This window comes from Candoia aspera, chromosome 13 (assembly GCF_035149785.1).
Source record: "Candoia aspera isolate rCanAsp1 chromosome 13, rCanAsp1.hap2, whole genome shotgun sequence".
Taxonomy (NCBI): domain Eukaryota; kingdom Metazoa; phylum Chordata; class Lepidosauria; order Squamata; family Boidae; genus Candoia; species Candoia aspera.
The window spans coordinates 7,205,785-7,232,905 of NC_086165.1; the positions used below are offsets into that span (position 1 = coordinate 7,205,785).

Genomic DNA, 27,121 nt, shown 5'->3' on the forward strand with positions numbered 1-27,121 from the left:
GCTGCGTGAGGGGGAGCCGGAAGTGGCTGCCTCGGCGGCGAGATGGCGTCGGGAGGCTCTCCCGCGGACCGGCTGCCCCCGCCCTTCCCGGTGGAGGCGGAAGCGGCGGAGGCAACCCCCGCCGCCCCCCCGCCGGAGAGCGACTCGGACGGGGAGGACATTTTCACCGGCAGCGCCGTGAGTGCCCGGGGCGGAGGGCGGCTGGCCAGCCCTTCTTTCCGCGCCCACCGGTGGCCCCGGCGGGGACGGGGCTGTGGCGGGGTCGCGCTCCGCTCGGCTCTTCCAGAGGCGGCCGCCCGCTCGCTTCTCCCCGCTTCACTCCTGCCGCCGCGGAAAGTTTCCCCGGGCGAGCGCTGCGGGTGCCTCCTCGCGAGGAAGCGCCGAGGGCTGTTCTCCGGGGACATGTGCCCGGGGTGACCCCAACTCCCATCATCCCCGGTCACGGCATTGCGGCCCCCTCCTGGGAAACGGCCGAGAGATGCTGCTGTTGCTGCTGCTCCCCTCCAAGTGCAGCCAACTATGGCTGTGTTTCTCAACCCGAGCAACTTTAAGGTGGGTGGACTTCAACTCCCAGAATTCCCCAGCCAGCTCTGCTGGCGGGGAATTCTGGGAGTTGAAGTCCACCCACCTTAAAGTTGCCAAGGTTGAGAAACACTGAGCTACCAGGATCCTGGAAGAAAGTTGCCCATCCCTGAGTGGATCCCCCTGGAGGAGCTTCATGCATTTGCGAGAGTTGCTTTTAGGAGTTGTTTCTCCTTCTCGGTCCTGGGTGTGTCTTTTTGCCAGGCAGAAAGAGGACTGGCTCTCTGAAGGTGCCATCTGCAACCAGGCTGTGTGATACCCGGCCTAGGATGATGGGAGTGGAAGTCCAGCACATCCCCGGCTGTATCTGTACCTGGGGGTGGGTGTCCCTGTGCAGGACACACAATGCTTCTTAAGTAGGCACCTTTCCAGGTTCTGCCACAATCTTTTTCCTTTTAAGCTACGTCTTGGGCTTGTTTTACAACGGAGTTGACATGAATTCAGCCACTTTGTTTACAAGAGAGGTGGTCTGGATGGGGGTTCAGGTCTAGCTTTGCAATTCTGCTTCACTTGTTCTACAGCAAGAAATGTTTTCTCTTCCTTTTACCCCCCGCCCCCCACCATCTGGGTCTGCATCCCATCTTTGTCTCGTATTGGTTTGTTTCCTTGGAAATGACTTTGTCTTACAATTCAGTTGAAAGAGGGTCTTTTACAGGTGCTGAGACTGGTCCTTAATCGCTTTGAAATCCTTTTTTGGAGCTGTCATTCGTGTCTTGTTTTATTGAGCTGTTACCCTTCCGTTTAATTCCATTCACAAAAACTTAAATCACAGAAAGTGAAGACATTTTGTTGATTTCCCAATCTAACCTACAGCCCTGGGATTCCCTAGTGGTCTCCCATCCATGTAACAACCAGATCGGATTCTGCTTAGACTGTTCAAATCAGTCTAGGCCAACTAAATGCTGTGTGTTATTCTAAAGTAGGGCAGATGTTTAGCCATTTATTTATTTGTTAGATTCCTATCCCACCTTTTGATCAGGAGTTCAAGGTGGCATACACCGCACTCCCACCTCCCATTTTATCCCCACAGCAATAACCCTGTAAGGTAGGTTGGGCTGAGAGAGAGTAATGGCTCCAGTCACCAATGGGATTCTCTGGGTGATGATAGACATCATCCTGGGTCTCTCCACTCCTAGTTCAGTATCTAAACACTCTACCACAAATGTACAGTGTGCGTTTATACAATTTATAAGCTGCTGGGCAGCTTACCATTTTTCAGAAAATGAGGTCATACCTTCGAGATAAGTTTCGTTTCTGTTTATTCTTTTAGCTGCATTTCTATCTTAGAGATATAAATTGCTTATGGAATGTACTAGTGGTATCTGACCCTCAGAATTACCATTTTTAGTAATTTTGAAGTTCCCCCAAGAGTAAAGATGCTAATTCTATTATCTTGTGGGTTACATCTGCACATCAGCTGATATGAAGCTGCCAGGCCCTTATGGCTTGAAAAACTGCCTTAATAGATATGATCGTGATCATGATCCTCTATCAATTTGGGCAGCAGCCCTGGCGTGTGACCATGTGGATGTGAGGGTTCCTTAAATGCAGTTTTGGTACAACAGTTATGTCTCAATCTCTACTTCAAAAAAAAAAATCTTAAGTGATATGATTGCCAAGGCAAGGAGAATAAATGGAGACTGTCTTTCTTGCACTACAAAATCCAGAAACAGATGGCAAAGGAGAAAAGTCAGGGGATTCTAGGGCGGGTCCTGCCCTTCTCTTTCAAGGGAAAATGCTGATTTTAGGCAATTTCTGCAGTAGCAGCAAAAAGTTAAGGAATACGGATGGAGTGAAATTTCCTGTGAAAAAGGAACCAAATAGTTTCTGACAGTGAGTAGGGAAGAGTTACGCACACGTGTTAGTGTGATTTGCCAAAAGAGCACCCTGAGGTGGCCACTGCTCAGCTTTTCAGCAGAAAAGTCTGAAATGTGGGGGGCCTCTCCCATTGTGACAAATGCTCGGGCTTAATCCGGGTCAGCCTGCTTGACTTCTTTGTGAAAATACGCAAGGGGGCTAACAGAAAACAAACCATTGGAAGTGAAATAATTCATAGTTTTGAAATCATGTTATGGAACATAGGGTACTTGTGAAAGCATGAGGAAAAATAGGCAAACAGTATGTTCAGAAAGTACAGTAACATAAAGAGCAGAGTTAAACTCCTGTTGGAAAGTTTTAGCAAATTGTTCAGGCTAGGAAGGAATCAGGAGGCTGCTGGCACCTTTTTGGACAAATTTGATTCAAAGGCAGAAGACTTCATGCTCACCTCAATCTGTGCATCCTGTGAAGTGGGCTGCAGCCCCTGAAAGCTTCTGCCTTTGACTAAACAGTGCTCTCACACCAACACAGCGCTCTTCCTGCAAAGTCCCAGAATGAGGATTTGCATAATAGCCTAACTCTTCTGACCCAACTTGCATTGTGAGAATGCCACAAAGCTTTTGTGTTTGCAGAAATACATTCCAAAGATGTGGGATGAGAAAAGGGGTGTACAGATTCCCAGCCACGCATTTGAGACCCTGCTACTTTGCTTTAGCTCAAAGGCAGTGTGTTGGTGTGAGCTACAGACTTGCATAGAATAAAGGGGTCAGGACTGACAGATTCAGACAGTCCAGTTACTTTGACATGCAGTTCAGAGGGGTAAGAACTTCCCCAGAAGTGACCTCTAGCGGGGTGACACCCAAACCTTGCTTTGTTCCAAACCAGAATTGCTCTAGCGACAAAGCCCTGACTTGGAGCACCCACAGTTCTGCTCCTGGTGCCTCTTGGAACTGTCACCCTGTTCAGACAGCTATTGTCTTTTGGCAAAGTGAGCACTCAGCGATGCAGACAGCGTCAACACTGTCTCCAGATACCAAAGTACTGAAAAGACTGGGGGGCGGGGGGTAGGAAGCAGGGAGCCTTTATACGCCATGTGCTAGCCTGACAAAGCAGCATTCAAAAAGGCACCCAATGCCTCCTTTGTTAACTTAGCCTGAAAGCGACGTATGCATTTCCAGCCCTCCCAGCTGTTGAGAAGAGACGCATGGATTCAAATGGGAAGACCTTCCACAGGGCAGGAACAGGAAGCCTAGGTCTGCGTGGACTCTCTGGCATCTCTACCATGGGGCAATATAGGCAGGGGCAGAGAAACTGTTTGATTCGGTATCTCTGCCTGTGTTTCAGTAACAGATTTAATTCTGCAGCTTGGATAATGGCCACTCTCTATCCTTATAGAGTAAGCCAGTGTTCCCGAAGGAGGAGTCCCCAGTGCAGCTGGAAAACAATTTCAGAACAAATGGCATCCAGGAAGAGCAAGAAGATCAGGATCTATTTGCAGGTTTGTCGTGTTGCATGCCATGGTGGAAAGGCGGTAATAATTTATTCAACGTGAGCGCTGCCCGGCTCGCGACAATTCTGGGTGGTTCACAACGATCAAAGAAATCACAAAATCAATAAAAGATAAAGGTAAAACATGGCAAGCACAATAAAATGATGGGTCTCAGTCTCTCTTGCTGAAGGCCTTGAAGAAGATCCTGGTCGTCACAGATCTTCTAAACAACAGAAATCTTGGATCTTGTGGCGGGAACCTCTTTCCAGAGGGTGCAGAAATCCATAGCTGTTAGCCCTTTCAGGTAGACCAGACAGGAAACACGACCAGATGAACTAATTCTACTTTATTGTAAGGCTACATTAACAGAATCTTGCAAGTCTGAAGGTATAAATCTCCTGCCCTCCCTATTTATCGCTTGAGTGTTCAGGGTGGGTCTTTCCTGTTTCTTCTTTAGACCGTCACCCCCTCGTGGACTTCCTTTCCTTTATCTGATCGTTCCCCAGGCAGCATCTCTTCCCTCTGTCCTCCAAGGTGGTCCTCACATTCCATACCATGCCTCCCTTGACCACAGCAAAGTATTTACATGGTCGCACCTACTTTAAAAGGAGTCTGGTAGCGCCTTTTCCAGCTAACAGATTTTATTAAAAGCTCACTTCCTATAGATTTCCACTCCATCCGGCTGACCTTGTTGCTTCTCGTTGTAGACCGTGTAGAAAGAGAGCCTTGTTAGAAGGTGGTAGCACCTTTTCCAACTAACACGTTTTATTAAAAATAAGGTCACGAAAGCTTACGCCTTTTAATAAAATTTGTTAGTCTCCCTCTGATATTTTTGCCACCATAAACCAACATGGCTCTCATCCTACGCCATTCGCACCAATTTTAGTGAGGCACGGGCTCACAGACTTTCTCTGAAATGCTCCCACGAGCGGCTTTGCTGACTTCTACCTTGCTAAGCCTGTGTTGTACAGGTGTTAATGTTTTGCAAAAACAAATCTGATTGAATGTAAGTTTCCTTGAGATTATATTAATTGTGGTTCATACGATTAAAAATAAGAAATATTCCCTTACTTTGACCTCAGCCTCTGGTGACTATACAGACAGTCCTCTACTTACGAACAGGTTACATTCCAAGAGGCTGTAAGTCTGCTTTGTTTCTAAGTCCAACCAAGTATAAAAAACATGCTCAGTACAATTCTGCCAAGTGTACGTGCACAGCATGCCGGAAACCCTTTCCCACCTTCTTCTGCCTTCCCGTCTACCTTCAGGGACCTTCTGGGTTGGAGTTGCAGACAGGTTTGTTCGTATCGGCAAAAGTTTGTAACTTGAAAAGTTCGTAAGTAGAGAACTGTCTGTATAGGTACATCCATGGAGCTTTCTCAGCAGTAACACAGAATTGGTGTGACCTTGCCTTCCTCTGCGTTACATTTTCTATCGCGCTGTAAGCATTACATATTGGTGGGAATTTCTGAAATGGCTCTAGGGGCCACAGATAGTTGTAGACCCCTGGTTTAGTTATAAGCTTGGCAGCTAATCTAAAGCCATAGAGTGTGGAACACATTAGGAAGTGCCTAGAACTTCAGGATAGCTATTGCCAAGCTGTTCTTGGCCTCAGTCTTCTCATCTGCAAATGGGGATCCTGTTACAGGAGTGTGAACGTGAAAGGTTCGGTCACGTCTCCTGAGTAGACCTCAGAGTCCCATTTCTGCTTGTGAGGCCTTGTTTGTCAGCAGAAATGGGGCAGGGTTGACTCCTGCGCTTCTCTGTGTCCCCTTGTCCTCTCTCTAAATCTGATCAGAGTGTTAGGAGCCCCCTCCCCGAAAAACAAATTTGGAGAGGTGGGGTCAACAAGTGGGAAAAGAAAAGCCAAGTTACTGAAGCCGCCATGCTTGAATTCCATCTATAAAGTATTAACAAGTAGATTATTATGTGAAATATGAGTCAGATCAGTTTATCAGAACCAGAGAGGATTCTTGGCGAAAGATTCTTGCATGTTGAAGGAAATCCAGCTGGAACAAATTTAACATGGCTGGAATCCAGTTGGAATGAACCTGTTATATTCTCAATTCTGGCAAGAATCCTTTTACATATTGCAAGCTGTGACGGTTCTGTTCTAATTAGATGTTTCGTTTCTTTAGTTTCTGAAGAGTGCGCATAGCAGGTTTGTGACTGTTTCAGGTTTAGTTTGAAAAGGGAACTTTGTAAGATTTTCACCAGCCTGAAACAACGTAGTAAATCTTGAAAATGCCCAGAGCTGAAGAAACCTGGCCATTTACCCCCAATATCCTGCATACGACACTGGGGCAAGGGGTACGCTCATTAATTTGCATGTTTATTTCATGTCATGTTTGGGCCTATTTAGTAAGAATATATGTTTTATATATGAACAGCAACTTTGAGATGACTGGTTGAGATTTGTGATTTAGATCGAGAATGGAGAGCATGTGTCCTCCAGATGTTGCTTAAGCACAACTCCCAGGAGTGCTATCCGGCAGAGCTGTTGGGAGACGTAGTTCAACAACATCTAGAAGGTCACACGTTCCTGATTTAGATACTATTGAAACTGACATCTCCGAGCAGAGATGTGTGTTGTGGCCCAGAACGGATAGCTTCATGCTACATGCTCTTGGATCTGATTTGTTTGTCAAGTTCTAAAGGGAGAATTCTGGGACACTAAGAAGATGACTCAGCTTGGTGAAGTGATTCTACCACGAGTGTCTTTCATAGTCACTGTAAGTCAAGGGAGTGGCTCCATCTTGGGATGGAATTCTAGGGAATTCCATCAGTCAGGGAAGTGGAATTGCATCCATGGCTTTAAAAAATCAACTTATTCAATCTGTTCCTTTGCAGATGCCACTGTTGAATTGTCCTTGGATAGCACCCAAAACCACCAAAAGAAGGAGACAACAACTGTGTTCAGTCCTGTCCCTTTTGTGGAAAAATCAACACATTCCTCTTCTAAGCAACAGTCAAAAACCTATGAGGAGGTAAGTGCTTTTGTGTTTGGCTAATTATCTGTTCAGTGTAGCTAGTTGTATATTCAGCTGTGTCCTGTATATAGTAGGGAAGGAGACCGCATGGATTTCTAGCACATTGCACGGAGGTGAGATGCCACCAAGGGCCTTCTCCACCTGAGCCTTCCCCTTCAGGAAGTCACAGTACAGCAAGAAAGTCTCTTTCTCCCTTAAAAAAAAAAAAAAAAGCTAGAGTGGTTGCTGCCCTCTCTTTTATTCCTAGAGAAAAGGGCAGATCCTCTCTCCATGCAAAGAAAGGGACGTTGAGTAAGTTGGATGTTACTTGGACAGTGTTTTGGACTTCATACCTTTTCCATCTTCTTGCAAGACTGTGAAAAGAAGCACCAAAGTTATTTTTGTGAGTGGAGCATATCAGGAACTGCTATTGCCTCCCCTCTCCAATTAGCATATAGACTTTTGCCCCTCAAGCTTGTAATATACAAGTAGTCCTCGACTTATGACCATTCATTTAGCGAACATTCAAAGTTATGACGGCACTGGTGAAAAATTACCTGCAACTGGTCATCACACTTAAAACCATCACAGTGTCCCTGCAGTCACATGATCAAAATTCAGGCGCTTAGCAACCAGCATGTATTTACAATGATTTTAAGCGTCCTGGGGTCATGTGATCACCATTTGCGACCTTCCCAGCCAGCTTCGGACCAACAAAGTCAGTGGGGGACTGCATGATTTGCTTAACGACCATGGTGAATTGCTTAATGGCCACCACAGAAAATATTGTAAAATCAGGTGCAGTCACATGATGCCTCACTTAACGACCACACCACTTAACAATGAATTTTCCATTCCCTATTGTGGTAAGTCGAGGACTAGCTGTAAACTCAAGTTAGAGCAAAAGTCAATATTATTTATTTAGGCTTTACAGCTGTCTATCTTCTGTCTTTCAGGATATAATTGTTAGGAAGAGCCGCTTACGAGTAACACTATCATAAACAAAAGCACAACAAATGCTTAAAAAATAAGTCAACAACTGGGATGCTTCTCAAAGGGCGGTGAGAGGGTGGAGGAAACCTGGATAGAGCAGAGGCTTCTGGTGTGGTCTCCATCCGCCTTCCTACCTCTCCCTCCAGCATATTGTGTATCGTATCTTATGCAAGGCCCGAGAAACGGTTCTGACATGCATGTAATCTCTCCTTCCTATACAGCTGGAAGAGGAAGAGCAGGAAGACAAATTTGAACTTTCGGTGCGAGTGAGTGATCCAGAGAAAATTGGTGAGTCCTGATGAAATGGAAACAGTTTTACCGAGATGCGCAGGATTTAACTGTGTTGGACATGCAGCCGTTCACTAAATTCTCTATATTTGCCTTCTGCCCTCAGTCACTGCTACCTTGAGTGTTTTTCTGGAGCCTTTGATCTCTGTACGCTTGTCACCGTCAGTATTTTCCTTCTGTGCTCTCTCCAGCGAGTTCAGACACCCCCCGCCCATCTGTAGCATCCCGTCTTTTTGGCCTCCCACCCACCCCTGTGAAGTAGATTAGGCTCAGAGCAACTGATTCCAAGTCACATGGAAGCCTGTGAAGGAGTAGAGTTTTGATTTCCTCCCTCTGAGTCTGGGTCTGATCCTTGCCATTATGAACGGTAGGGGTCAGTAGCTATGGCATCCCAAATTGCAAGATTAATGATAGTCATTATGGCTGCTTGGAGATCAGCTCCAGAACCAGCCTTTTACAGGAAGAACTTTCAAGGATGTTGATCAATGAGTAAAATGTGTACAATTTAGAGCAAAGATACATCATGGGAGAGCTGAGATGGGCAAGGCAGGACCTAGTGGTTCCCAGGCTCAAGAAAATTGTCATGTAATTATACCGCAACAGCTTCTTGCCAGGGCCATCAAGACGGCAGCCAAGTTAATTTGGAAAGCTGGGGGGAAAAGCCTAAAGCTTAAACTCTGGAGCAAAGACCTGTATAAAGGCTCTGATCTGTACTGTAGTAGGCAATCAGCCTTCTTGTTTAAGGGGTGATTCGTGTCTGCCCTAAAGCCTCTAAACGAGTCATCTCAGAAAGTTAAGCCAATTCAGGCCTAGTGTGGAGTAAGAGCTGAAGTATGAAGACTGGCACATAACTTCCGCAAGTCCAGGACTAGACCAAACTTTGCAAGGCATACAAAGGGCGTATTTGAAAATGTTCATAGGGCCAGGGAATTGGGGAGTTTCATAAATTGAAATAGTTGCATCTGCAAACCTTAAAGGCACTGATTTTGCCTCTTCAAGTCTCCAGTTTCCCCCATCCCCAAAATACAAAAGGGGGGGCAGCGTGGTTCCATGCCGCCTGGGGTTTTGGGAGAAGATGCTGGTGAGCTTCATGGCTGATTTTGAATACGTATTGTAATTCTGCGGGAATGCAGTGGTGACGAGAATTGTCATAGCTAAAGCTCTCGTCCATTGGTCCTCAGTAACAGCTCCCTCTCTGATGTGGTTGGCACGCTCTTATGTCATCGAACAGGCTAGCAGGTTGACATAATCTGCCAGCATCTTGGGGGTGGGTGGGGGAAGTTTCCAAGCCCAGCTGGAAAAGTGCCCTTCTGCATTTAAAAACACTGAGTATTCTCCTTGGAACAGGAGCAGATGCAAAACATGATTGTGCTTGATGCACCTTTAATGGCAGCTGCATAAACAGGGTATCTATCGATACAGGGTTATGCCAGGGAAACTCTGTACCTGGGGAATATTATGCCCTTTGCTTTAGGCTTCTGGCGCTCTCAAATGAAAGCCGTGTGCACCGAAGGGATTGTTTGGCCAGCTCTCAACCCACTTCCTCTTTCTGTGTGCTAAGTTTTTTTTTTTTTTCCACTCTCCTTCAGCTGCCTTAGTGCTCTAACAGCCGCTTAATTGTTTGGCATGGGGCAGATGTGCAGAGCTCCCTCAGCCCTAGCAGTGCAACAAGTCCCCGATTATTGCGCTAGGCTGACGTTTGTAGGAAGCTGGGCTTGGCACCCCTGAGGGAGCCTCTGTCCTTGGGCTTTACCCGTCCAGCTTCTGACTTTGCAAATCTCTTCCCTCTAGGACTGGCACGATGGAAGCAATGTTAGGACTTACGAGTGAATGCCACGGCCTCCCAGTTGGAGGAAAATTTATTTTTTGATTGGTTTGTCCGTTCAGTTTAGAGGACACCAGCTTCTCAGCCATTCTGGGCAGCTTCAAATTAAAAGGAAAATAGAATCGATTGGTGTCACCATCACCTGAGATCCGTTCCTTTTATTTGTTCCTCTCGAGCCCACCAGAGTGACTGCCTTCATTTATTTCTTTATTTGATTTACATGGCCACCTTCCTTGTCAAACTGAGTCTATTTAAAATGATGATATATAAATAACCAAAGGCAGAAGTAACGTAACAGTTGCAATAAGATCAGAAAATCGGGGGGCGGGGGCGGGAATGGCAATTGAGGATAAACCAGTCAGCAGTAATTAACAAAGTCTCCCGGATTCAACTAAACTTCTGACTTGCAGGCCTGGGAGAACAGCTGCTCTCAGGGCCTTCCTGGACGGCTGCGGGGTGTTCCGAGGGCAGGTGCTGTGACAGAAACGGCGCACGTCCTGGGTCCTGCAAAAGAACAGCATCAACTGCATTCCCGACAAATGTTTTTCTTTAGATCTTTAATGCAAACCTGCCTCTGTAGCCTTCTAGGATGTTGGAGGAGGAAAAAAATAAATAAATTGGAATGCAGATGAAATATTCCACCAGCAGCTGAATGGATTCCAAATCTTGCTCTGGATGTGGCGAATAGTAACTGTACCGCCTCCCTTTCATGCTTTTTGCTCAGCGTCATCCCACTGTTGGTCTCCCACTCAGCCTGTGGTTCCTTCAGGCGCCTGGAACTTTTGGGGCAGTGCTGATGCTTAGCAAACTGCCTCACTTTCAGCCTGATGTGTGGCTTGAATAATTTCTATCCACCGAAGCCCTGCATCACTCCACCAGTTGCTTGAAGTTCTGAGTGGGGTTTTTTTTTTTATGTCAGCTGAAGCATGGAGTGAGATGCACTTGCTTGATGAAGTGACAGGTCAGCACTGAGGAGGAATTTGGCATTGGAGAATGCTCTATTTTTTATTTTTTATTTTTGGAAAGGAAGCAAGGTTTTAGTCCTTTTGTGTCTAAGTGAGTTGTGTCGTCCTCTCTGGGAAAAAGGCAAAGACTCCCTATGAACTTTGGGGGAGCTGTATAGCAGGCTTCAGTACCTGGAACAGTTTTTTCCACCCCACTTCCTAAATTCCTGAAGTATCGGGATCACATTATACCCTGAAAAAGAACCCTGTTGAGTTTTTGGCACACAGTCCTTGAAAAGGGAGCACCACAAATAGCCACCATTTGTGTAAAATGGATTTTGTGAATAGTAACCATTTGTGTACTTCGTGTATGTAACGGTAAGTGTGTTGAAGTTTTCAAGCAAATTTTTATTATTCTGATTGCTATTTTAATATATGTAAACCACCTGGAGAAAAAAGCCAGTTTGGTGTAGCGGTTAAAAACCAGCTAGAAACCACACACACACACTGTCAGCGAGGATTAAGGAAGTAAATACCTGTAAATTGCATAAATAAAGTTCTGGTAAACCCCTTCTAGATGTTGATTAAGATCATGGCCAACACAGATCATCTTTGAAGGAAGCCCCAAGTGGTTACCAGAAGAGATTGAGCAACTGTCCTTGGCAATGGGCTCCACTGACCAGCTTGTGCTTACGGAGTGCCTACAAAGAAGGGGCATTAACCCCAACTTACTAAGAGTGCCAGTTATTCTAGCCTGCTGAAGCGCTTGTCCCAATTTTCTTCTTTTGTTCCTGCAGGAGACGGAATGAATGCATATGTTGCTTACAAGGTGTCCACCCAGGTATGCCAGCTTTCGTTTCTTTTTCCCCATTATTCCCAAGGCAGCAGGTCCACTTAAGGCAAAGTAACTCTTTTATGACCATCTTCCACTTGAATTTAAATTTTTTTTCTTCCAGTGGCATTAACTTCACAGTCTAGATGAGGACAGAGGCATGAAGTGGCTGTTCGCTATTTTAATTATACTCTTTCCCCAGATCCCCCCACTTCATTCAGACTACAAGGGAAAGCTGACTTACAGCAGAGAACCTGATCATTTAGACAGCATCTGTATGGTTCTTTCCGAAACAAGGGTGTCCTGGCATCCAGTTTTGTAATCTAAAAGCAAAGGGGGAGGAGAGATACACGTGCAAACCTGGCACCAATTCTTAAAGTTGTGTTATAGTTATTCTAGTGGTGAGTTTGAAGGCTTTGAAGAGGAGCATTTTTCTCAGCCAAATTGCTACAGTAGGTCTTGCTTGTCCATTTCTCCAGCTCCCACCAACAGCTCACATTTCTAAATCTCTCTTACATTTTCACTCACTGTTTCTCTCTCTAACCAAGGCAAGGTATGTCTTGTGCCCTAGATGAGCTTGGGTTAAAGTGATGATATCTGTGATGCCTGTGTAAAAAGCGTCCTGCCGTTTTATACAATTAGACCATCCACAAAGCAAAGAAACCCACAGGTGGCCTTCTAAGATACTTCAGGCTGGGTGGTGGCCACTTTAGCGCAGCCTGAGGCGAAGAAAATGTGGGAAGACATTTGATGGACGTGCATGAACTTCCGAGTCCTAGAACGATCTGCAGCATCTGAGGAATAGTGGAAATTTTAAGTCCTCTCCTAGGCTGGGGAAAGCGAATGTAGAGATCCTGGTGAAACATCTGGAGTGTGTCTCCTCTCGCCTTTAATCCCATCCTCCCTGGCTATTGCTTCCGACTCCCAGGCAGTTCTTTTACATTACCTCCATCTGAACTAGCTCTTTAAAACAGCAACTGCAGCAGCCCCATACTTTGTCCCCAAGCATTTAAGCTTCACTAAGCAGCTGTCTCCTAAATGACCATTTGGTGAACTTCATGCACCACCTGTCCAAAAGCCCATGGGGTTCAGCTTTTCAGTTGCTTCCCGTCACTATGAGTGGGCGGTTGTGTGTGTTGAAGCTTTGTCTTCGGGATTTCATGCTGCTCAGAGAAGGAACTGCCTCTTTTTTTCCCTTTTGAAAGGGTGCCAGGCATGTTCTCAGGACTCAGCAGGTTGTTTCTAATGGTCTCTCAGCAGAGCCGCCCCATGGACAGTCCCAGACAGCTGCAGTTGGCGGGGCAACACATTGGGACAATAAGCTCATCTGTTTGCTTCCTCCTCCTCCTCTGTTAATTTGGACGGTGACCTTGGAAAGCCTCTGAGATGAAAGGCTCCAACTCTCCTGTTCTAAAGAACATGTTACTGGAGAGGATGTAGACAAAGGACCAGCCGCACCCGTTTTAGGGCTGGGAGGCATTGTTTAATTATTTTATTTTTCCCCACCTTCAAAGTGCCAGACAAGGAGAGTTTTCCACGCCTGGGAAATCAGATTTCTCTGCATAGTAGGTACATTAAGCCTACCTATTTTGATGTTATTTTGTCCAAAGAAGTTAACAGCTACACAATATAATTTCAGTAGCATGTTTTTCAGATGCTCGGAGACCAAAAATGGGACTAGACTACAGGTAGTCCTCGCTTCACGTCCATTCGTTCAGAAACCATTCGAAATTACAACAGCACTGAACAAATGGACTTACAACTGGTCCTCGAAGCTCTGGCCATTGCAGCACCCCCACGGTCACATGAACAAAATTTGGGCCCACCTGCATTTACAACCACTTTCTGGCCACCCACATACCTGCTGCCATCAGCTGCCCCCACCACCCAGCCCTGCCCACCAGCACACCATGTGCCATTACTGTCCTGGGTGGGGCCTTCTTTCGTGCTGGCTTGGGTCGGGCTGGGTCCTCGCCTAACGACTGGTGGGATTCGGTTAACGACAGCAACGGGGACCACCAGGATTGCTGTCGCTAAGCAGTGCTTTCATGTGACATTGCACTTTATGACCGCATTGCTTAGTGGCGGAAATTCCGGTCTCAATTACCATCGATAACCAAGGACTACCTGTAGAGAATACGTTCCTCACATTGTTTACCTGTGACACAGACCTCCTGGCAGTGCCACATCTACAGAGATGACTTTTTGTTTAAAAAAAAAAATGGCAACAATAAAATTCAGTGTTTGAAGAAATACTCATTTTGGAGATTTCAAAGATACCAATTTTTTTTCCCCATAATAAAATGGATTGACTCAGGAATGATCAACTACTACACAAGTAAAGCATTAATTTTACCTGCGAAAACCTACTTGTTTGGTGAGTGCTGATAGTTGTTAATTTTTTCGCACCTTTGCATCTCAGAAGCTACCTGTGCATTTTATTTAAATCCTTTCGACTGACCAGCCAGAAGGCAGGTGTCCCTCAGTTACACCTTCCTTTCATTGATTACTGGTGTCTTTGCAGTGCAGACGGCTTCGGTTTCCAACTTGCTCCTTTTTGCCAGCTGGCAAAAATACCTTGTCCACCCTCCAAAGATCCTCATAGCTGGGTCAGCGTGTCCCCAACTAACGCATTAAAATCCTCTTCCGTGCTTCATGGCAGGCTACTTTAGAAACTGAGAGGAGACGTCCCAAAACGCTTATAATATGAATTGACGATCTTGCCAAAAGGGAAGCAAAGTGTGCTTGGCTCCACAAAGGCCTTTTTTTATCCTGGTTGCATTTGGTTTTTCAAGAGTGCAGCAGCTTCATTTCTAACATTATTTGTGTGTCATTTTTTAAATTAAATACATTTAAATGCATACAGTTGTACTTTGGGCCAGTCTCTCCCTCTCAGCCCAGCGTACCACACAGGGTGGTGGTTGTGCAGAAAAAAGGAAGGCCAGAGTATTGGGTATGTTTGCCACCTCGAGAGAGAGAGAAAAAGGCGGGATAAAAATATAGTAATAATTTATTGCTTGTTGATAGCTGAGTAGCATGCCCCGCACAATCCTGAATGTGTTTTCTGAAAAGTAGTAGGCTGCCTTTTGTTTTCAAAGCCTTAAGAAAGCCTAGGTAGAACTGTAGACTTCAAAGTGGTGCGGTTCAGGTTTTTAAATCAAGGTGTGTGTGGGTACATTTGCTTTTGTGAGTAAACCTGTTTCATAAAAGCTTGGAGGTCATCCAGCCCCACCTCCTGCCCATGGCAAGACCCTCCAAAGCAGTGTTTCTCAACCTCAGCAACTTTAAGATGGGTGGACTTCAAATCCCAGAATTCCCCAGCCAGCAGTCGCAGTCACATCAAGACTCCCATCCGATAGATCTGATTTTGTTTCGTTGACCACAGCCAAGTACTGTTCTACAGTTTGCACAACACGTCCTTTAATTTTTCTTAGATACTTTAGAATTTTACATGTTTCTCTTTTTATCCTAATTAACTTAGGCTTGATTGATTTAGGATTAATTTTATCCTAATTAATTGTGATTTTGTTTTATTTGCTGGCCTATGACCGAATAAAGATTGGTTGGTTGATTGAGTGACTCCTGTCATGCTGACCTGATTCTTACTGTCCTCAGACCACTCTGCCAATGTTCAGGAACCAGCAGTTCTCCGTGAAGAGGCGGTTCAGCGACTTCCTGGGCTTGTACGAGAAGCTTTTGGAACAACATGCACAAAATGGAATCATTGTGCCTCCTCCTCCTGAGAAGAGCTTAATAGGTGAGATTGCCAGCAGCATTCTCTCGTATCTCCAAGGTTCGACACAGTGGCCTAGCTTGACCCATTACACACGTTCCCATCCCATCCCATGTGAGGCTAAAACGAAGTAGAGTATTTTGTGCTGCAGCCCCATTGTGAGTGATAACATCTTTGTTTGAGCATAGCACACTGTGTAAAACCAGCAGCTGTGTTCTCTTAACACTGCTTTAGCACTATTAACTCAGTCTATCCACCAAGCAGCAAACAGCAGCCCAACCAAAGAACGCCCAAGGAGAGAGCAACACCCCCACCGACACAAGCGGGGCAAGCCACGGTGTATAAACCGAGAGCAAGGCCCTCTCCCTCTTTGCGCTGAAGATGTTGCCCAGTCTGGCAATGAAACGTCTGCAAGAAAACAACAAGGCTCAGGGAGCACCGAGGACTCCACAGCTCAACCCTGAGCTACAGATATTTGCTTCGATTGACAGCTTTAGCATGTTAGACGAAAGGCAATCAATAGGGTTCGCATTTAGCTATGATGTGTGAGCCCAGCTTTGGTAGTTTATAAACCAGCGATTGTTGTTACGTGTGTACTGGCGTTCCAGGACACAGGGTTGGCACAGACTATAACTCAGTGCACCGTAGACCCAGCCAATGTCTTTTGTGCAGCTTGAAATTTCTAGATGCTCTAAGTGCAGCATTCACTGACAGTTTGTAATGGCAATATGTCGCTTATCTGTTGTGACCCATAATAGCATCTTTTCCTGAGGATAAGGTGCTGTTTGGTTCTTCATTCCTCCCCAGTAAGAAGCAAAGCACTCTAATGTCCTGCACAGTTACTAGCCAAGATCTTGAAGCCTGGGGTGTCCTGTTTCAGTCCCTTCCCCTTCAGAAGATAATTCTACGAGTGACACTTGAGTTTCAAAAAACAATAGGCAGCCTTCTTTTCTATTCCCTCCTGCTAGCAAAGGGGGAACAATCTCTCACTTGTTCTGATTTAGTTCCCCTGTTCTCCCCATTCAACTAATGACCTGTTTGCTGCCTAAAATAATCACAGTTCTTCAGAAGAACCTGCAGGAAGAAGTAGCAGATATTCCTCTTTAGCACTGGTTGTTGTTGTTTTTAAATTCCCATTGTAAGCAACGGGGAAGATACTGTAGACCAGTCCCAGAGCTAGACTATGATTCCTTCTTTGAGAGGCGTGCAATGGAAGGACAAGGGACTATTCAACCAAAGAGATTCACCAGTTGAAAGTGGAAAGGCCTGATGTTGGGGAAAAACATCCTCAAGAACCGGTGGCAAGAGGAACATTAAGAAGGCAGTACCCAGAGGAGACCTGTTGGTCTTGCAAAGTCCTCTGAGCCATACATCTGTCTGACAAGAAGCTCTGAAAGGAGACATCTAAATTGAACCCCTTGTGCATACAACGCAGGTAACTTGTGGCCATGTTTTTCTTGTTCCAGGAATGACCAAAGTAAAAGTTGGCAAAGAAGACTCCTCCTCCACAGAATTCTTAGAGAAACGAAGAGCTGCCTTAGAAAGGTTGGCATTTGCATCTCTCCTTGGTGGGTGTCATAGTTTGGTAAGCCACAAGGTGGTGCAGTTGGCTTGTTATTCTGGGTAGGGAGATCTGCCTTGTAGGAAGTAGCTCATGGGCTCATCTAACCTGGTGTGATCCGTCCATGGTCCAAGAGGAGCAAGTATCTCAAAGGTCCCTGCGTCTCAAAGGTCCCTAGTTATTTCCCAGCTTCTGGTCCTCAGGCATCAACCTACGAAAAATCTCATCCGCTTTTAAAGGTGTCTGGAATTAATTGCGGGAGGACATTTCCTTCCGAAATTCTTCAGAGATTTGTTCAGTAAGGCTGTTCCTGTGGACAATCAATGGAAACTGTTCTCTGGAATTTGGCCTACAGTTCCTGAAATTTGATCCTCTTGGCTGCAATGGATTCCAGTAGAAACAAAGTCTGATGAAGTTCACCCAAGTGGAAATTGTTTCAAATCTCCCCCATGAATACAGAAGTGAGAAGGGGAAGTCCCCAGGACAACCCCAGCTTTCCTTCAGTATCTCCATGCTTCCAGTTCCAGTGGGCGTGTAACATCTCCTCTAAGATAATCTCAGCTCAGTTCCTGGTGCCCTCATGGACACAGCCATGCTGTTTCCTGGCAACAACAAATGGTTTGCCATTTCCTTTTCCCAAGATGTTTGTGGACTTCCCAGCCTATCCTGGCATTCCTTAGTAGTCTCCCATCCAAGTCCTAATCTGACCAAGCTCATCTTAACTGTCCAGCCCAAGAAAGTAATAAGCCAGGAGTCATCCAGTGAGTTCCATGGTAGAGTGGAAACTTGAATCTGGACCTTCTCACCTTGGTTCTGTTGATTTATACCCCATTTTTTTGTTCAAGAGATCAAGATGGCGTACACTGTGTGTGTATGGCAAGAGCAGAGACAGGGGGACGTTGTAGCAGAAATTGGACTGGGTGTGTGCCTGCCCTTACTTCTAAAATCATACGACTCTTCTTATGATTTTCTTCATCTACACCTGAAGGCAGGTAGTGGGCAGATCTGATTGTGAATCAGCCTTTAGAGTTTAGTTATGTTTATTTAGTTATCCTCCCCACCCCCACCACAAATAGTTATGAGGCTGAGTCTCTGAATATTCCTCCTCCTATCCTGGATGCTATAGCAGTGCCAGTTTGGTGTGATGGTTAAGGCATCAGGCTAGAAACCAGGAGACTGGGAGTTCTAGTCCCACCTTAGGCACAAAGCCAGCTGGGTGACCTTGGGCCAGTCACACACACTCAGCCCTAGGAAGCAGGCAATGGCAACCCACTTCTGAAATCTTGCCAAGAAAACTGCAGGGACTGTCCAGGCAGTTTTCAAGAATTGGACACCATTGAATGGATAAAAAAAAATCCTGGATACTGTAGCAGTGCAAACATGCCTTTTAGTTCCCTTTTAAAATCAGAAACATTTCATGGAGGCAAACCAAACTTCTGTATTCCAATCCAACAGGTATATTCAAAGAACCGTAAACCACCCAACCATGCTGCAGGACCCAGATGTCCGGGAATTCTTGGAAAAAGACGAGGTTGGTTTGCTACCCTAACCAAGTGTGCGCTCTTATGGCCTAAGCAGCCCTGGCTTGTTTTATGCGATAAAATTGGAGAAACTGACACATGTTGTTGTTTTTACTGGGCTTGTGCTTAATGGCCATGTTTTCAGCAACAGACTCCTTTGTGAAAGACAGGAGGGGGTGAAGTGGAAAGCAGCTTCAGCTTCTTTCAAACCAAGCCAGCCGTGGGGAAAGAGTGATGCAGATTGGCTGGGTAAAAGGGGTCTGAAGGACTTTGCTGATTCAGCCTGCTTCCCCTTTGTTCCTTTCTGCTGAACCGCACTCAAGTTAGGCTCTGTGTGACGCCGATTGCAACATGCTGAGCTACGGCGAGACCCGTCTCCTCTTCGGGCCAAAACAACAGTCCAAATCCTCTCTCCTTTGCAACGAAGCTGTTGGAGAGGGGCCGGCTTGTGGAGTATTTCAGTGTAATAAGAGCTCCAGGAGAAGGTCTTGATCCAGAGGCGGACAGCCTGCGTCTCTGAGCATCCGTTGGGGTCCCCAGAACATCTTGAGATTGCCCTGCCCCAGCAGGAAAACAGCTGATTTTCAGTGGTGCGGTTTTTATCGGGTCCAAAACCTGGCCAGATATTTTCAGCTTCACTCCTTCCAGCAAAGGCTTTCTGCGTCTGCTGACAACTCAGGGGGATAAGTTGCGGCTCTTGACCCAGAAGAATTTGCCCATTGTTTTTGCATGGCACTTGGAGGCTGCGTCTTATTTTCACCCCCCCCCCCTCCTGTTTTTGCTCTCCTCTCCCTTTTTTTCTTTTTCTGGTGGTTTCATTATGCCAGCTGTCTGACCGTTCTAAGCCACTTGCCAAAGGGTTGGTGGTAGCTGAGAAAACGGTGCTGTGTGGCTGCAGGATACACAACAACTGGTTAGCCAAGGGAGAAGGCCAAGGGACTGCTTGTGAAATGCTTTTTAGACACACAGTACAAGTTTGTAGTTATGTCCTTGGAGGAAATGCAGGAATCACTGTCTGGTCTAGAAAGCAAGGAGCATTGGAAAGAGCCTCACATTTGCACCCTATTTTTTTTTTTCATGCACACACAAGGTTGCTCCTTTTTGTTTAAAATCTGTAGAATTAGAGCCTCTGTATTTCTTGCTATCAGATTGCTGGTTGAAGATGAGACACCCTTGCGTGTTAATGGAGGACTTTGGCTGCAAGATTTGTATGTGTGTGGCTTGGGATTCACCATAGGCAGGGCATGGCTCTTCTCATGCTACTCCCATCCATTTTTCAGCAAGCAGGCCCGGTTTCAGCTGTTCTAAAACCCCTTCACTTTCGTATTCCTGGCTCACTTCTGTTTTTGGAAAAGTGAACCTCTTCCCAGTTCTGCGACATTCCCCTATAAGTTTTGGTATCATGTTTTCTCACTCAAGGAAAAAAATGTTGAGTTAACCTGGCAATTTTTAAGCAAGCCTGATGTAAGTGCTGGTTTGCAAATAAGAGTGCCGAGGTGTTTGTGGAGAATATTTGCTTGTTGCAGCTCAAGGATCAGTTATGAAGAATGTCTGCTTACACACACATACATTGACCACTCAGTTTGCATTATGGTATCTGCCCTTCATAACCTTTGGTCTTACGTTCTTCAACCGTCTTGTGGGTTTCCTGCGAAGGAGTATTGCAGCAGTTCTGAATGAACCACAGTGCTGTTTCATCTTTTTTAAATGAGCGCATCCACTGCACACTAAAGAGAAATCTTTATTAGATCATCCTTAATTCTAGGAACAGAGTCATTGGCCTGTGGATATGAGTGATCTGCAAGTCATTCTTTCTTAATGAGAAGCTTGATGGCTCTGCCAGCTTCCCAAAGCCTCTGAGTGACTCAGAAGTGTGTTTTGCCCTCTGTTACGTTATTTGGGTGGCTTGAACAAATATAATGGAAGCTAGGTTACTTTCTCTTAGACTGCTTTCTCTTTGGGGCATCCTGACCTATAGTGGGTGGTTGGATGAAAGACTGTTCTGACTGGTCCTTCTGCCTTGTTTGACCACTGGAAGGACAGTGGACACCAGATTGTGCTTTCTCCATTCCTAGAACGAAACCCTCTCGAATTGGCAGAGGTCAACAAGCTTTAGAAGAACCTTCCAGTTGGTTCCCAGACTGAGAAAGCTTCAGGAGGCCAATATGTAACCAGCCAGCATCAGGCTTCCCCATTTTCAACCAAGTGGTCTGCCTCACAAGATCATAGGAAGGCGATTAGAAAGAAAATCAGAGGGTCTGCCCAACATACATGGCGATAAACTGGTTCTAAGTGGGAAATAGTTGAATTGCTGGAATTCTTGCCACTCATCCCGTTCATCTCACGAAAGCAGTGTTTCCCAACCTCAGCAACTTTAAGATGGGTGGACTTCAACTCCCAGAATTCCCCAGCCAGCTCCCAGAATTCTAGGAGTTGAAGTCCACCCATCTTAAAGTTGCTGAGGTTGAGACACACTGCACTAAAGAGACCTTTGTGAGAATCTTGCCAAGAAAAGAATCACTGTTGCTTTTAGGCAGCCTGACAGCCACCCTGCTGTGTGAAACATGATTCAGTTGCTCCTGCGCCAAATTTTCTGGTCCATTCCAGGAAAGTTAATAGCCCACGGATCAAAAAAAATCTCTGAAGCACAGGTGCGTTGACTAGGACCTGCGCTCCACAGAAGAGGAAACGCTGCTTTAAATTGATAAGCCTGGGGCCGACTCTTCCAAACAGCCTAATAAATAGGATTTTTCCTATTTAAAATCTACGGAGATCAAGATTCTGTTCTCGCAAGCAGAGCATCCCTCTTCTCTCTTCCTGTCAGCCATCTTTCAGTCCAATTGTGCTTGGCCTCTGATCAGAAATATTCCAATAGCACCGATCAGTCTCACTGTTGATTCTCCTTCCGATCCCCTTTCAGCTGCCGCGTGCCCTCGGCACCCAGGCCTTGAGCGGAGCTGGCCTCCTGAAGATGTTCAACAGAGCCACCGATGCAGTCAGCAAAATGACAATCAAGATGAACGAATCAGACATTGTAAGTAGTCGAGCATTTCTTGATGCATATGAAACCACTGTCTATCTTGTCCCTGGGCTGGATTCGCAGCCCCTTCATATGATGGCTTGTTGGGGCTGGTCCTCTGCCCCGTCTGTCCTTTCTAGTGGTTTGAAGAAAAGCTTCTGGAGGTGGAATGCGAGGAACAACGCCTGCGGAAGCTACATATAGTTATGGAAATGCTGGTCAATCACAGAAAAGGTAACTTCCCTGATGAACTAGCTACGGGCAGTTGAAAAACTGTGGTGTCCCCTCTCAGCCTTACAGACACTCTAGATTTGCATCTGGGGCCTTGAGCACTTTATAAAGTTGGAGGGGGGAGCGTGCAATGCTCTAGTTCCCGGCAGCATTAGCTGGAGCGATCAAAGGCTATGGATGTTCAGGTCTTGTGGCATTTTTCCCCTCGCAATGAAGTGATGCTGGTCCTGTCTTTAGGTTCTTTGATTGTCAGCAGGAATAATTGTGGTGACTCTGAATTGGAGGACGGGGGGGAATGGTTTCTAGGCGTAAGGGGGCCAGCTACACGCAGATACTGGAAAAGTGATGGTGGGCTCTAACCCTGGCAAATCTGGATACAAGTCTTCCTTCCTACAGTGCCTTCCAGCTGGAGCATTCAACTGTATCTAATTACTGGAGAACAAGCCATTAATGAATTGTAGAAATGGAATTCTATTAACAAGGGACTGGATGCAGTAAAATAAAACCTCTTTTGTCTCCTTGTCCCCCGCATCAGCCTGCAGTGAACACATAGCCCCCAACACAGTTTTTTTTTTTAATCCATTCAGTTGTGTCCAGTTCTCGGAGACTGCCTGGACAAGTCCCTGCAGTTTCCTTGGCAAGGGTTTGTTTCGGAAATGGCTTGCCCTTGCCTGCTTCCTGGGGCTGAGAGTGAATGACTGGCCCAAGGTCACCCAGCTGGCTTCGTGCCCAGGGCGGGACTAGAACTCACAGTCTCCTGGTTTCTAGCCTGATTCCTTAACCACAACGCCAAACTGTCTCTCCCAACACAGATAAGCCTCCTTGAATTGGCACATCATAATGGTGGTTATTTGGCTGGCTTAGTAATTTCTCCCGTATTTTCCTCAAGCCCATTTTCCCACCAGCTCTGCCCCACACCCTTCCCAAATGTCCAATTGAACTTGACTCTCAGAATGGCTGCCTGAAACTCTGCAGTTGGCTGCACCATCGCCATCTCCCCGTTTCCTCCTTGGGTTTCAGGGTTAGGCGTTGTAGCCAACCAGGACGTGGGAACTTTCCTCCTCCTCCTCACCATGCTCCCTCTGTCGTCCTCCAGAGCTGTCGCTGAATACGGCTCAGTTTGCCAAGAGCCTGGCCATGCTGGGGAGCTCAGAGGACAACACTGCCTTGTCCCGGGCGCTCTCCCAGCTGGCCGAGGTGGAAGAGAAGATTGAACAGCTGCACCAGGAACAGGCCAGCAGCGACTTCTTTCTCCTGGCTGAACTCCTGAGTGACTACATTCGCCTTCTCGCTGTCGTAAGGGTAAGAGCTCCTGGTACCTTGCTGAAGGCAAGGGCGGAGCGGAGGGCGCCCTGCAGAGCCCTTTGGCCATCATGGTGAGAGGGGACTGTGCGGGTGGTCCATTAGGCTGGTAGGAGTTGGACCTCGGTGTGTGTCCAAAATATTTGCTGACCCCACTTTCTCAAGGTATGTACCGTAGCCAACGGTATATGAGAATATGTAATGGTTGCCTATCCTAAAATACTCTCAGACTCACAAGCAAGAGCTTCATAAAATCTGATTTATTTAAGAATAATATGCAAGTACAAAGAAAGCTGAGAATGGGAAAAGCGCACCAAATGCAAACTCAAAACCCCTCGGTACAAACGAGATCCCTCCCCCCGTAGAATCTTCCCAGGCTCACAATCCCAGGTGCTCCCAACGGCTTCTGATGATGCGGTGGAAAAGTCCTTGAGCCGAGCCCATAACCCAAACACATTCCATTGAAACGAACATAGATACAGAGCTTGGCACAAGGTCCCCCCAGCAGCTCCCTCCCAACAGAAACGCACGTCAGCACCATGGCCTGTGAAACGTTACGATGTACAGCGCACATTGAAACAGTGAACGTGACAGAATAGCTGTGCTGGATCAGGCCAAGGTCCATCTTGGTCCAGTACAGGTAGACCACAATTTCCATCGTTAAGTTGTGGTCATAAGTTGCATCACCACATGACCAGACCTGGGTTTATGACCATTTTTATAGCAGTTGTTAAGCGAATCACAGGTTGTTAAGCGAATCGTGGCCATTAAGCAAATGGCAAAAAACATTGCAAAATGCAATCCATGCTGGCAGGGGAATTCTGGGAGTCGAAGTCCACACATCTTAAAAGTTTTCACAGTTGAAAAACACTGGACTGTGCCATCCAATCTGCCCTGCTCTTCTGGCACCTTCGCACCATTTACATCTGACTTTGTCACTGCTCTGAGCCCAACCATAATTCCCTGTTGGTTATGTTTCTGATGCTTCTGGCGGTGGGTCTCTCCCTCTGAACAGGGTGCCTTTGACCAACGAATGAAGGCTTGGCAGCGCTGGCAAGACGCCCAGGTTACACTGCAGAAGAAGCGGGAGAATGAAGCGAGGCTTCTGTGGGCCAACAAGCCCGAAAAACTTCAGCAAGCTAAAGAGGAGATCTCAGAGGTGAGAGGGAGGCTGCTAGAAGCCCTGCCCATCACGGCCTTCTGGAACGTCGCTCCCGGATAGATGTGGACTCATCCCGTGCCCCTTCCTAGCGATCCCACAGTGGTGTCTGGTTCTCAGTTGCAGTCTGCATTACTGGATGTAAACCTTGCACTACTGGATGTAAATATGAGTTCACCACTTCCTAGTGAACTCACAAGGCTGTCTTGCTCCCAGGAAAGTTGCAATCTCCACTATCTATCTATCTATCTATCTATCTATCTATCTATCTATCTATCTATCTATCTATCTATCATATTTTTATCACCGCCCATCTCCCCCACACGATTGCGTGTAAATGTTGGACTGTTTGGACTTAAGAAAACCGTTTTTAAGGACACATGGCTCTCCCGAGCATAGTCTGTCTTCTGCTGATGACCAAACCCTGCTGTGCTCTTTGACCAGTTTTTTTTTCTGTTTCCTCAGTGGGAATCTCGTGTGACGCAGTACGAACGGGACTTTGAACGGATATCTGCTGTCCTCCGCAAAGAGGTCTTACAGTTTGAGGTATACAGGACTGCCTCTTTTAGCCCAGCAGAGCCCCTTCCAGTTTCACAGTGCCAGAAAAGCAGAACTAATCAAAGGAAATGTCTGGCCCCAAAGGATTCGGTTCTCTGGTTAAGATAACATTGGGTGCCCTTCCAGCAGCAGCTTTCTCAGTCCCAAGGTTGCTGTAGGGGAAAATGAGGGAGGGAGGGAGGAAGAACCCAGTAGGAAGCTTCAAGTGTAATTAAACATCGATTGGCCGCTCCCTAATTTCACATTTAAAAGATACAGGGCTTTGATCACACAGTCACGGCCTCCCATTTTGACTTTTTTGACCTCCCCTTCCGATGCCCTACCCACACCGGTTGCACCAAAAGTTCAATTGCACTTTTCCATCAGTTAATTGTGTAGCAGGCAATTGTCTGCTTCTTACTTGACACACATGGAATTAATTGTCTACTCAGAAAATTGTCCTAAGTGTCAAGCCAAGATCCAGTTCCAGGATCTTTTCTTGAGCTTTGCAGCATCCTGCTGCTGGAATTGCACCACCAAAGCTATATGTGTCTGTTTTGCTGAGCTGCCGATCGGAAGGTCGGCGGTTCAAAACCGCGCGGCGGGGTGAGCTCCCGTTGCTAGTCCCAGCTCCTGCTCACCTAGCAGTTCGAAAACATGCAAATGTGAGTAGATCAATAGGTACCGCTTCGGCGGGAAGGTAACGGCGTTCCGTGTCATCATGCTGGCCACATGACCCGGAAGTGTCTATGACAACGCCGGCTCTAAGGCTTAGAAACGGAGATGAGCACCGCCCCCTAGAGTCGGACACGACTGGACTTTACGTCAAGGGAAACCTTTACCTTTACTTACAGAAAGAAAAAACGAAAGATTTCCGGACCCACATGACTAAATACCTGGAGACGTTGCTACATTCACAGCAGCAGGTAAGGCTGAGAGGTGCTGCGCATCCCACTGGCGTGTGCCGTCTCTTATGAACAGTGAACAGTGTGAATCCGCATCCTCCATTGATGCCTTTGGTCCCCTCCAATTGATATACAGGCAGTCCTCGACTTATGACCACAATTGGGACAAGAACTTCAGCTGCTAAGCAATGTGATCATTAAGTAAGGCATTACAGGACTGTGCTTGATTTTTCATTAAGTGAATCACATGGTCATTAAGTGAATCCAGCTTCCCCCATTGATTTTGCTTGTCGGAAGCTGGCTGGGAAGGTTGCAAATGGCGATCACATGACACCGGGGCGCTGCAACCGTCATAAATACATGCTGGTTGCCAAGCACCCGAATTTTGATCATGTGACATTGTAAGTGCAAGGATCGGTGGTACGTCGCTTTTTTCACTGCCGTCATAACTTTGAACAGTCATTAAATGAATGGTCGTAAGTCGAAGACTACCTGTACTCCTAGCTGGACCTTAGAAAAATCAGCTCCAGTCAGCTCTATAAGGTGGAGCAATATGAGCTCTAACCAATCAGCCTCACCACTTGGAAGCTCAGGGCTTTTCCTTCCATGGGTCAGGCATGGATTATCAGGAGGGTCACGATAAAGGGGGGAACACCAGCAATATTTCTGTATAAGCAACTGGAGAATTGCTCTCTGACATTTCCTCTTGTTCTTTGTCCACACAGCTGGTGAAGCATTGGGAGGGATTCCTCCCGGAAGCAAAGGCCATCTCTTAAGCAGGCTGGGTAAACATCCATGCTGCTGAACTGGACCGCCTTGATTGCTGATACCTCTTGGCCTTGGATCAGCCCTGCAGAGCTGATGCTCCTTTGCTGAAGGAGCCCTTTCCCCAGCTAGTCACTCTTCTAGCTGTATATTATTTTTTTTCCATTTAGATTCATATATAAATATATATATATATACACACACACACACACGCACACTTATATTTTCCTATTGAAAAGAGACTAATTTCCTGCTTACAGGGTGACCCGCCATACGGAGTGGAGCACAGGCAGGAATTAACACACTTGGACTTTGATGCTGAACCCACAGATGTTTTTCAGTGACTCCTGCGGTGCAACGGCAGCAACAAAATAAAACTTAAAATCAGGGCGTGGTGGCTAACGCCTTTGTGTGAGTGTGAGTTTGTGCACGCACGCATTGTGAGAACCGCCCAGGAGCTGTAGTGGAACAAATGGACCACATTTTAATGTGGAGAAATGTATTTCATGGTTTTCCCACACTTACCACAGATACGAGCTTCTGTCACGCAGCAACAAGAACTATGGATATTTTTTCACCCATGGTCGAGACTTTCTCCCCTATAAATCTTCCAGGCTAATTTCCCCAGCACGCTGTACCAAAACAGCAG

At 46.4% G+C, this 27,121-nt stretch overlaps 1 protein-coding gene across 1 annotated transcript; it reads left to right on the top strand.

The window, feature by feature from the left end:
• SNX1 (sorting nexin 1) lies at positions 1-26,874 on the top strand. The gene is made up of 15 exons (XM_063313986.1): positions 1-177; positions 3,796-3,898; positions 6,740-6,876; positions 8,073-8,139; positions 11,706-11,749; positions 15,356-15,497; positions 16,940-17,018; positions 18,490-18,565; positions 21,475-21,588; positions 21,714-21,807; positions 22,901-23,106; positions 24,122-24,265; positions 24,731-24,811; positions 25,657-25,728; positions 26,433-26,874. The coding sequence occupies exons 1-15, from the start codon at positions 43-45 to the stop codon at positions 26,481-26,483; spliced, it is 1,545 nt and encodes a 514-aa protein (XP_063170056.1). The 5' UTR covers positions 1-42; the 3' UTR covers positions 26,484-26,874.
• The last annotated feature ends 247 nt before the right edge of the window (positions 26,875-27,121 follow it).

Excerpts from the sequence above, each read along its gene's own strand:
- SNX1 (XM_063313986.1), top strand. The coding sequence starts at position 43 with ATGGCGTCGGGAGGCTCTCCCGCGGACCGGCTGCCCCCGCCCTTCCCG. Across the intron at positions 8,140-11,705 it reads GAGTGATCCAGAGAAAATTG|GAGACGGAATGAATGCATAT; the intron begins GTGAGTCCTGAT and ends TTGTTCCTGCAG. Across the intron at positions 11,750-15,355 it reads CTTACAAGGTGTCCACCCAG|ACCACTCTGCCAATGTTCAG; the intron begins GTATGCCAGCTT and ends TACTGTCCTCAG.